This window comes from Leiobunum rupestre, chromosome 10 (genome assembly GCF_980474605.1).
Source record: "Leiobunum rupestre chromosome 10, qqLeiRupe1.1.hap1, whole genome shotgun sequence".
Lineage (NCBI taxonomy): Eukaryota > Metazoa > Arthropoda > Arachnida > Opiliones > Sclerosomatidae > Leiobunum > Leiobunum rupestre.
Window position 1 is genome coordinate 43,178,121 of NC_143393.1, and position 10,984 is coordinate 43,189,104.

The following is a 10,984-nucleotide window of genomic DNA, read 5'->3' on the forward strand; positions in this document are numbered from 1 at the left end:
ATGGGGCTAGTCAATATTCGCCCAGTAACTTATGTTTTACCCCTGTTGAAATGAAACTTTATTTACTTTTGGAGATAAATAAATAATACAATAACGACATAATAAACAATCAAACGTATTGGTAAAATTTTTTCATAATGTTGTAAAAATTTAAGAAATCAGTTCTTAATTTAAAAAGCTCCACGCAGTGGTTTGGCCCTTCATTACGGAATTGATGTTTTAGCCGGAGTTATTGACATAGACTATACTGGACCAATTGGTATTGTTTTAATCAATCATGGGAAAGTTGATTATAAAATTTTAAGAGGTGATAAAATAGCGCAATTGATTTGTTAGAGAATATTTTATCCATCAGTAGTAGAGTGTGAAGTATGTTTAACCAAGACTTTACCTAAAGTTTTGACATAATATACTATTTCTTGTTATTAAACAGAAATTTAAAGAAACGGAAAGAGGATGTCATGGGTTCGGTTCAACCAACTAACACAACTTAATGTTTATAATTTAATTTATGTAAAATAATTAAATAAATATTTAACCAACAGTTAAAAAATATGGGTATATATGATTATATATAGAATTTGTTAAAATATAGTTAATATAATTTTATTACAAGAAAACAACAATGTATAAATACAATTCCGATTAAAAAAATAACTGGGTATATATGACCAATTCTTTCTAAATCAGATCATCCCTACTATGATTGTTTGATGAATATAATTATTGATAAAATAAGAGAAGTCTCTCCAAGTTTAGTAATAAAAACTCAATAACGCATAATTTTTATTAACAATTGATAGCACCGACCTCAAACTAAATTTATATTGCCACACAAAATTATTTAAAAGCTTTAAAAATTATAAATGTGAAGCATGAAATATTTCACTGAGTTTGTAAAAAACTGGGATCAGTTTGAATTTTCTGAAATAAATTGACAACAAAGATAAATCTAAGCGTAAATTAAACTTAAAATTAGGTAAATGAATATTGTAAGGTACCAGACTTTACGTACGTCTTTTCACTTGTTATTATCTGGAATTTTTAAGCATCTTAACTACTATAAGCGTATTAAAACTTAATTTCATGTATTTGTCCGCGTGAAAAAAATTTGCATTCGTGAACTTTTCTTTTCGTGTATTGAATAAACGTAACAAATTAAGAATAAATCGTTCTTATCTTATCTTGGTCTGTTTATTGTATTTGTACATTTCCTGGTTCAATAGGCTACAATAAGTTTTGAAGATGACATATGGTGTTCGTGATAGATGTCAACAGAATAAACGACGGTTCATGATATGCAAACTTTTAATTTAAAATCATATTTACAGGAGACGAACAGGAATCAAACTGACGCCTTTTTGAGATTTACAACGGTTTTTATACAGAATTTAAAAAATGTAATATTGATTAAGAAATGCTAATATCTGATTGATAAGCGTTAAAAACAATTATGATATAAGACAAACAAGAAGAAGTCGCGTACGCCCAAACATCCCGCCCACCTTAAAATGTGAATTTTAAAGTTAAGGCTCCAACGGAAGTTGACACAGTTTGGTGACTGGTCGTTGCAATTCCCTGTCCGTAGTCTTGACCGTGACGACGCGAACAAGTTGATCGGCCCCTGGATGGATTTTAATGATTCTGGCCATCTTCCATTTGGTTGGCGGTAACTCCTCCTTAAGTAGTACCAAATCTCCCATTTCTAGATTGCGAGTACTCTTCGTCCATTTTGGACGTTGTTGGAGTCGTGACAGGTACTCGGCTTGCCAACGTCGCCAAAAGTGTTGTAATATCTGTTGTCCGAGCTGCCATCGGGAGAGACGGTTGATGTTGGTTGAAGTGAAATCGGGTTCTGGTATGGACGTCAAGGAGTCCCCAATCAGAAAATATCCTGGTTTCAAGACTGCTAAGTCGGCTGGATCTGATGTCATTGGAGTCAGGGGACGGGAGTTTAGACATGCTTCTACTTGACATAGTAGTGTCTGCATCTCTTCGAACGTCAGTCGTGTCTCCCCGATGACTCTCTTCAGGTGATATTTCACTGATTTCACGCCCGCTTCCCAGAGGCCACCAAAATGCGGAGCTGCCGGGGGGTTGAAATGCCAGATGGTTCCTTCGTCGCTCATCCATTGCGCTATGGTCTGGTCTTTGGTGTTAGTTGAGACATTTCGGGTGAATTCCTTAAGTTCCTTGTTGGCTCCAACGAAGTTCGTCCCGCAATCGCTATAGACGTCGGTGCATTTGCCTCGACGGGAGACGAAGCGTTTGAAGGCTGCCAAGAACGCAGCAGTAGTCATGTCGCTGACCAGTTCGAGGTGCAGTGCACGGGTCGAGAAACAGGCGAATATGGCGATATAGCCTTTGAATGATCAGCATCCTCGTCCCTTCATGACTTTCAGATTGAACGGACCGGCGTAGTCGACTCCACTTTTGAGGAACGCTCGTCCGGGGTTGACTCTAGGAGCTGGTAGATTGCCCATAAGTTGAGTGATGGTTTTTGCCTGTTGTCGGACACATCTCAAACACCTTCGGACATGAAAGCGAACAGCATCACGAAGCCCTATGATCCAGAACTTCGATTGTAAGGACGCCATCATTAGTTGCGGCCCTCCATGTAGTGTTTTGGCATGTTCGTTGTTGATGATGAGATCAGTGAATGTACTTTTTCGAGGCAGGATGACTGGGTGAATTTGATCGATTGAGATTTTCGCATGTCGGATTCGTCCGCCAACTCTAAGGACACTGGCTGCGTCCAAGAATGGTGTCAGCCCCAGAATTTTGCTTTTTGTTGGTAGAGGTTTATTATTTTCCAGTTGTCGGATTTCTGCTCCGAAGTGAGCCGATTGAGTGACTTTTATCCAATGATTGAATGCGCGATCTTTCTCTTCCTTCGTTAACGGGCCCAGTTCTCTTGATTCCGGCAAGGTTCGGCTGTTGCGAAGATAACGTTGAATGTACCCGGTAACGTGAAGGAGCTTCGTTAATGATGAATATCGTTCTAAGAGACTGGTATCGCTCTTGGAATGCACAGCGATGACTGGTTTGATTCGCTCCTCAATTCTGCATTCGGGATACTCTTTAATGGGAGATTCATCGGTGTTGATTGATTCAGTTTGTAGCCAGTTTGGACCATGCCACCATAGAGGGTGCGTTAGAAGTTCCTTGGCGTCAATGCCACGTGAGGCACAATCCGCGGGGTTGAGTTTACCCGAAACGTGATGCCACTGGATAACGGGTCGTATGTTTTGAACTTCTGACACCCGGTTTGCGATGAATGTCTTCCATCGTTGAGGATGTGAGGCCAGCCAGGACAGTACGATGCGACTGTCGCTCCATCCATGAACTTCTGATATGGTGCTTCGTAGAGACTGTTGTACGAGCGTGATAAGTCGTGCGAGAAGGACTGTAGCGCATAGTTCTAGTCTAGGTAACGTAATTTGTCGAAGAGGAGCAATTCTGGTCTTGGCGACGATCAATTGAACCGAGACCAGTCCGGCTTCATCAATAGTTTTTAAATAAACCGCCGCCGCATACGCCTTTTCCGACGCATCGCAGAAGCCATGTAAGCTCAAGTTTGAGGCTTGAGGTTGACTGATGAAGCGCTGGATATCTTCAATGCCGGTTAGATCTTTTCGGAAGGTATGCCATTTGTGAACGATCGTCGATGGTAACTCTTCATCCCAGGTAACCTTGATTTGCCACATCTCTTGCATCAGGATTGGAGACAAGAGACCTAAGGGATCGAAAACCTTGGCGGTATCAGACAGGATGGTGCGTTTAGTAACGACTTCTCTGGAATTCGGTGATGTAAGAACAAATGAGAGGACGTCTACTGCCGGTGTCCATTGTAGGCCCAAGGTTGGGATTGATTCGGCGTTGTTGATATTTAAGGGAACCAGGATTTCCCTCTGCTCCGATGGTATTATTTCCATGACGCCTGGATCGTTTGACGCCCATTTCCGCAATGGAAGTCCTGCTTCGCTCGTGGCTTGACTGAGCTGTTGTTGTAGTTTTATGGCGCTGATTGTATTGGTTGCGCCTGAAAGGAGATCGTCCATGTAGAAATCGTCCTTGAGGACTTGAGAAGCCAACGGGTACTTGGACTCTACGTCTTTAGATAACTGTTGTAAGACCTTAGTAGCCAAATAGGGTGCTGACGCTGTCCCGTATGTCACCGTACGTAGTTGATAATCTTCGATCGGATCTTCCTTTCGATGTCTCCATAGTATTCGTTGGTAGCGGAGGTCTTCGTTGTGAATTAAGATTTGGCGATACATTTTCTCGATATCGGCCATTAGTGCGACTGCGTGGCTTCGAAATCTGATGAGTAGGTTTACGACATCTAACTGTAGTTTTGGACCTACGAGGAGGATGTTGTTCAAAGAGACTCCGTTGGAGGTTTTAGAGGACCCGTCAAATAAGACTCTTAGTTTTGTTGTCGAACTTGATTCCTTGAAGACTGCATGGTGCGGTAAATGGTAGGTGTTATCTGCGAGTCTGCTTTCAGTGGAAACGAGCTCCATGTGACGCAACTGGATATATTCTTCCATGAATCTTCGGTATTTCTCGTAGTTCAACGGATTAGCTTCTAAACGGCGTTCAACGTATTTGAATCTTCGTAATGCTATACTCCTAGATTCACCGAACGGCTCGGGACCCTCCTTGATTGGAAGTCTGACAACGAACCGTCCACTAGCGTTTCGGCTGAATGTGTCTTCAAACTTCTGTTCGCACTGGATCTCGGTAGATGTGAAATTGGACTGATCTGCTAGTTCTTCGATTTCCCAGAACCTGGCGAGTTGGGTTTCCAGCTGGCAATGATGAACTTTAATTGACGATGTGGTACTGTTCCGGTCTTGGGTTCCGGTGGTACCCGCTACCACCCAACCAAAGACGGTCTTGAACGCTCCAGGTACTCCAGATCTTCCCATTAGTTTACCATCTCGAATGAGGTCTAGGAAAACGTTTGCTCCAAGCAGTATATCGACTGAGCCTGGAATGTTGAACGTTGGATCTGCAAGTTGTAGTTGCTTGATGCGCGACCAGTTACGAGTATTGACGGCGAAATTCGGAAGCCTTTCCGTGACGTCTTTAAGGATCAGGACTTCAATTGTTGCCTTGAAGGTGGGATCGCTACTGGAACTGATGGACAGCGTTGCACCTCCTCTAGATTGGCTGAGACTGGTCGCACCAATTCCACCTATCGTCAGGGTCTGGTGAGTTCGTCTGACTTGTAACTTTTGCATGAACTGTTCGGAAATAAAACTCGCTTGCGAGCCAGAGTCGATCAGCGCTCTACTTGGCCAGATGGAACCGTTACCACCCCGGACCTGAATGATCGCTGTCGGCAGTAGAATTTGAGAAGGCTCGATATGCTGGCGGGATACATGTGCAAGGACTTCGCTTCTCGAGTTTTCACGGGACGTGGAGTTCATCTCTTGCGAATCTTGATGCAAAAGAGTGTTATGCCTCGCCTTGCATTTTCGACAATTACCGGATTTGCAGTCGTGGCTGACGTGGTCGTTTCTTAGGCAGTTGAAGCAAAGTGAGTGCGATTTGACTAAATTCCATCGAGCTTCACGCGTAGCCTTCAGCAAGGATGGGCATTTGAATGTGGGGTGCGAGTCAGTGCAGATCGAGCATGCGTTGTCTCGTATGGAACCGTGATGTGATACCGGATATTTCCTGGGAAATGGCGTTGATGCTTGCTTGCTTCTGGTTTCTCTCGATGTGGATTGGGAAGCGGCCAAGGCTCGAGCTCTCTGTTCGAGAAACGTGGTTAATTCCTCATACGTCAGCGATAGCTCCCATTGTCTTCTAGACTCGTTATCGAGTTTTTCTCCAATTACATAAATGAGTATGGCATTCCAGTGTTGGACGGGCTCTTGCAGAACTTTCAGAGAGCGAATACACTCTGCCGTCGTGTCAATCAAGCGTTTTAGCGAAGCTGCTGATTCGTCTCTGACAGAAGCTTGATTAAGTAGCCGTTTGATGTGAGCGTTAACGATCTCTCGAGTGTTGTTGAACCGATTGAGAAGAATATCCCATGCCTCGGCGTAGTTTCCATCCGTGACTGGGATCGCGTGGATAAGCATAGCTGCCTCACCGCGTAGAGATGTTTTGAGGTACTGAAACTTCTGGGCACTTGATAGAGTTCCATTGTTATGAACCGTGGCTGTAAAGAGGTCATGGAACGGGAACCAGTCTATGTAGTTTCCTCCGAAGACTGGAAGCTCTAGTTTCGGTAGCTTAATATCAGCTGTCGGTAGACTACTTGGTACGGTTGGCACTTGAATATTGAGCGTGTTGAAGAATATAACTATGTTTTCCATACGGGTGACGAGAGCATTGTACTCTGCTTCGTGCGCATTGAAGTCATCTACTGGGCAGTTGGTACTGATGTACTGTTGAACTGTTTCCAAATCGGCGGCTAATGCATCGGCTTTCTTTTTGTACGTTGCCACTGCGACTGGTGTGATGGGCATGGTGGCATGATTCGTGATGACCGCCTCGAACCTGGTAATCTGACCCTTGATCGATCGTCTGCGAGCTGTATGATGATCCATACCGATTGATAATGGAAGTTACGCACTTGAAGCGGACTCTGAATGGTGACACTACTTCCCACGAAGACTGGATACTGGTAACGGCAAGGAATTGGAAACCTCAACTAATTACCGCGACTGTATCCGGCTCGACGGACCAAAAATATGTTCGTGATAGATGTCAACAGAATAAACGACGGTTCATGATATGCAAACTTTTAATTTAAAATCATATTTACAGGAGACGAACAGGAATCAAACTGACGCCTTTTTGAGATTTACAACGGTTTTTATACAGAATTTAAAAAATGTAATATTGATTAAGAAATGCTAATATCTGATTGATAAGCGTTAAAAACAATTATGATATAAGACAAACAAGAAGTCGCGTACGCCCAAACATATGGAGTTATTTATCTCCCGTCTTTTAATGTAAACAACCTATATTATGTGTAAACTATGAAATACATTTATAATTACATTTATTATTACCACTATTATAATTTCTAGAAGGCCGTATTTTTTAATTTGAATGGTTTCTTTATTAAGCGTACAGTCAATGGTTTTTATTGTCGCTTGCTTATGCTTTATTTTAATTATATTTATAATTAATTTAATTGGGTACAAATATTAAATAATGGAAAATTTCGTTACAAAAATGTATGTATGTTGGTATATTGCATTTTTAATACATACAGCCATCTATTATTATTTTACATTTTAGCTTATACGTCACAAGATTGTTTAAAGACTTAGTTATTGGCAACAGCAAATATAATATATATAACTTAGATTAGTAAATTTATCATTTTCACAAGCTCGTTGGTATTTTATAACGACAAAACGATCGTTAGATTTCATGGAAAATGAAATTAAAAGAAGAATTTTATTTAAAACCGGCACTCTATGAACAAATACCAAAAATTTTGATTTTTATGGATTTTGCCTATTTCATTACTTTTGACACATAACAGAATAAAATCTGTTGACGACAGTCGAAAAAAATGAGTGCTGAACAAAATAAAGAATTGTGTAAGGAGAATGAATTGTTGTCACTACAGCATACAATTATAGAATTGAAAAAACAGAAACGAAAACTTCAAGCGGAATATATAGCAGAAAGAATACTCCTTGATAGTTTGTTACCTTTCATATGAAAGAAACCTTCTTACGAATATTTGCAAAGGTTTTCGGAAGAAGAAAGATTATTGAGTTAAGATGAATTATCCACCTGGGGCTTTTTTCGCGCGACAGCGGCTCGAGTGTTAATTGTTAAATGCCCTTTCTACGGTTTAATTGTTGAAAGACGGAAAGATTGTGATGTACCATTAATAGTTCGCGGTAATCAGATTCATTTGTGTCCATTTATTCTTGCCAAATTGGAAATGTAAAATAATATCACAAAACAAGTTTAAAAAAAATTTTATTTATAATTTTTATTTCAAGGTGTAACGATAAAATATTTTTGTGTAACCTGTTTAAAATCGGGTTGTTAATGTAGTTTATATTACGTGGTCTGTTAGAAAAAACAAACCACATCGCTTTCTATACAAACTAGTTTCGCTTTGATTTTTGTTGGCGAATAATGACTTATAAAGAAAATAAGGAACCGTTTAAGGACTATGAACTGATTAAACATATAAATAAAGAATTGAAAAAACTGAATCGAAAACTTGAAATGGATTTGATTGCACAAAGAATGATATATTTTCATAAAGAGCATAATTCTCACGAAATGCTTTTGGAAGGAGCCCCAAAAACTGGGTTCTTAAAGGCGATAGACGATTTAGTGTTTTTTATTGATAGCGTGTTAAATGTTATTAACGATAGTTCCTTTGTGTCAACAAAAAATGTTGTAAAATATTAATAAAGGTTTAAATTTTAAATCAGAGTTTTTATTTTAGAGTGTGATAGCTAGAAGGATGTAAGATAATTTAAAAACAAATTATAACAATTTTTTACAAACATATTTAATTTCAGGTTCAGAGTTGAAAATTATTTTATAACATTGTATTATTCATTTTTGAGTTTTATGTTAAAAATAAAGTTTTGCAAAAAAAGTTCTATTATCAATTTTATACAAATAAGAACCCATTGACGGTATAAGTTAGTCTTTTTAGATGTAAACTAGATTAATTGTTAAAGAACTAAAACCCAAAAATTAACATATTAACCTCACAGACTGTAAAACGTAGCAGACAGTAAAAGCGAGTCTTAAAATGTATTATAAATCAAACAAATTAACGATGTTTCGTGTAATAAAATTGATTTCTTACTATTTTGTACGATCGCTTAAATGTATCGGCTGCATTTTTTAAATTTTAATTAATTTACTTTTGTATTGTCTTTAAAAATGTTAAGTTATATTTTAATAGTTATATTTATAATATGTTGTATGGATGAATACAGGAGGATTATAAATCGCTGTTTGACTTGGCCATCTACCGCACATTTAAAACCGTTTTTACTTGGTAGCGTTATAAATTTACATAATACTATTACATACTAAAGGCTCAGATAAAACAACCCTCATTGAGGCGGAGTTTCCCCAACTGTCTTAGCCGGCGGGCTATCTTAGCGTGAGGGAAAACGTTACGCGCACCAACTCCAGGGTATACCGGGAGAAAAAGCCTTACGATAAGGAAGGACGGTGAGAAACGAGCTCTATTAAACCATTCCTGCACGTTTTATTCGATCTAGCTAGAACTAAATTTACTGTGTTTTAAAGCCGTTACGTTGAATTTCTAATTAACTCGGCAAAAATTGTGTATTTTGATCCCAAAAAAGTGGATTTTTGGTACTATTTCTCTTGAAGAATTCATTAAATACATAATGGTTTTTAAAAAGGGTACGTTAAAACTTGTATTTTTAAAATATTTTATATTGTTTTAAAATTGTTTTTTGTTGTTGTAGTATCTTTAAAATTTAGGTCGGACAGTCGACTAGTTGTAACAGTATCAATTTTTCGGAAAAAGCCGATACATTTAAGCAATCATACAAAATAGTAAGAAATCAATTTCATTACACGAAACATCGTTAATTTGTTTGATTTATAATAGCGAGAAGCACTCTGTGATTTCGTAGAAATCTACGCTGCCTTTCGTATTTCACAGGATTATCAAGTGGAAGAAGATTTTTTTGATCATTTTATAGGTTATTGCCCATTTGACGTAAGGGAATTAATGGATCATTGTTTAAATGACGTACAATATTTAAAAAGTGTTTTCAGTTTGTAAATAAATAATGTATTCTCTGTCATCACATTTAAATAAATATTTATTAAAACAAAATTTCATAAATTTACTACTTGTTATATTTTCGCAATAGTTTCAATTTTTATAAAACAGTTTTACACGAATTGAACACAATGTCACGAAAAACATTTCAAACAACCAATTTTGCATAGTTTTTAGTCATTTACAAGAGGAAAACAAGTTAGACGAATGATAATGTCGCACAAAATTAACAATCTCGATTTTTTAAATGTATTTTTGTCTGTAAAAAAGTACAAACCTCCTTGCCTCAGCCAAAATGTTTAGTAAATATGAAATAAGCCAGCTTGATAAGGTTTGAAAAAAATTTATTCAAAGTAATTTCAAAAAAGTTTACAAACTTCTAAATAATTTCAATTTTTTATTATGTTGTGTAAAAAATTCGTTCAATTTTTCCTTGGATGTTAACCCTGTAGAAATTGGATTCGGGTGCTTTCAGTAATATCATCCGATGGAGTAACTTTTCAATAAATCTTTGCACATAAGGATTGACATTATTTGTATAATTGTATATTTGATTGTCAGTTTTGCCGTTTATATAATTTACCAATTTCTTTGATGTTTGACGTTTTGTGACCTATCAAAACACTTGCTTGTAACTTGCATGGTGGTTTGTAAGGTTTATATATTCCACACACATTTTTTTAAAGTTTGAAACATTGGTTTTTTAACTTTGAAACATTTTTACTGTTTTATTTTAGGAGTTTTTCGGTAGTTAACTTTTCTTTTAGACAAAATTATAAGTATTGAAAACATGTTCAAAAATAAGTCTTTCAAACTCATAATACCTTTTTTTATTATTCAACGTAATATTTTTAGTCTAAATTACAAACAATTTAATATTTGTTTTATCTTTTGTTTTAATTTAAATGTTAACTAAATAATATTTTTTATAGTACTCGATCGACCGATATTTTGCTAAAAAATTCATTATAAAATGTTACAAAATGGTTTAGATTTCTTTCGATCTAGACTTAATTAAATTATTAATTAAACAATAGAACAAAACCTTCTCGTTTAAGCTAGAATAGGGTTTTTGATTTGAACGATACTCGCACGGTATATTACCACAGTTCTGCTTTAAAACAAATTTACATCTCGGGTAATATTTTGCGTGTTCTTCGAAAGGAATATCGTTCTTTTTCCAGCATATCAGCTTTCCAT

At 37.4% G+C, this 10,984-nt stretch overlaps 2 protein-coding genes across 2 annotated transcripts; both read right to left on the reverse strand.

Moving 5' to 3' along the window:
• Nucleotides 1–1,526: 1,526 nt before the first annotated feature.
• On the reverse strand, nucleotides 1,527–2,300 carry LOC149925970 (uncharacterized). Its single transcript, XM_090161833.1, has one exon. The coding sequence runs from the start codon at nucleotides 2,298–2,300 to the stop codon at nucleotides 1,527–1,529; it is 774 nt and encodes a 257-aa protein (XP_090017959.1).
• A 72-nt stretch (nucleotides 2,301–2,372) lies between these two features.
• LOC149925971 (uncharacterized) lies at nucleotides 2,373–6,569 on the reverse strand. The gene has a single exon (XM_090161834.1). The coding sequence runs from the start codon at nucleotides 6,567–6,569 to the stop codon at nucleotides 2,373–2,375; it is 4,197 nt and encodes a 1,398-aa protein (XP_090017960.1).
• Between the last annotated feature and the right edge of the window lie 4,415 nt (nucleotides 6,570–10,984).

What these genes read in the sequence shown, in the direction of transcription:
- LOC149925970 (XM_090161833.1), bottom strand. Translation starts at nt 2,300, where the DNA reads ATGACTACTGCTGCGTTCTTGGCAGCCTTCAAACGCTTCGTCTCCCGT.
- LOC149925971 (XM_090161834.1), bottom strand. Translation starts at nt 6,569, where the DNA reads ATGGATCATCATACAGCTCGCAGACGATCGATCAAGGGTCAGATTACC.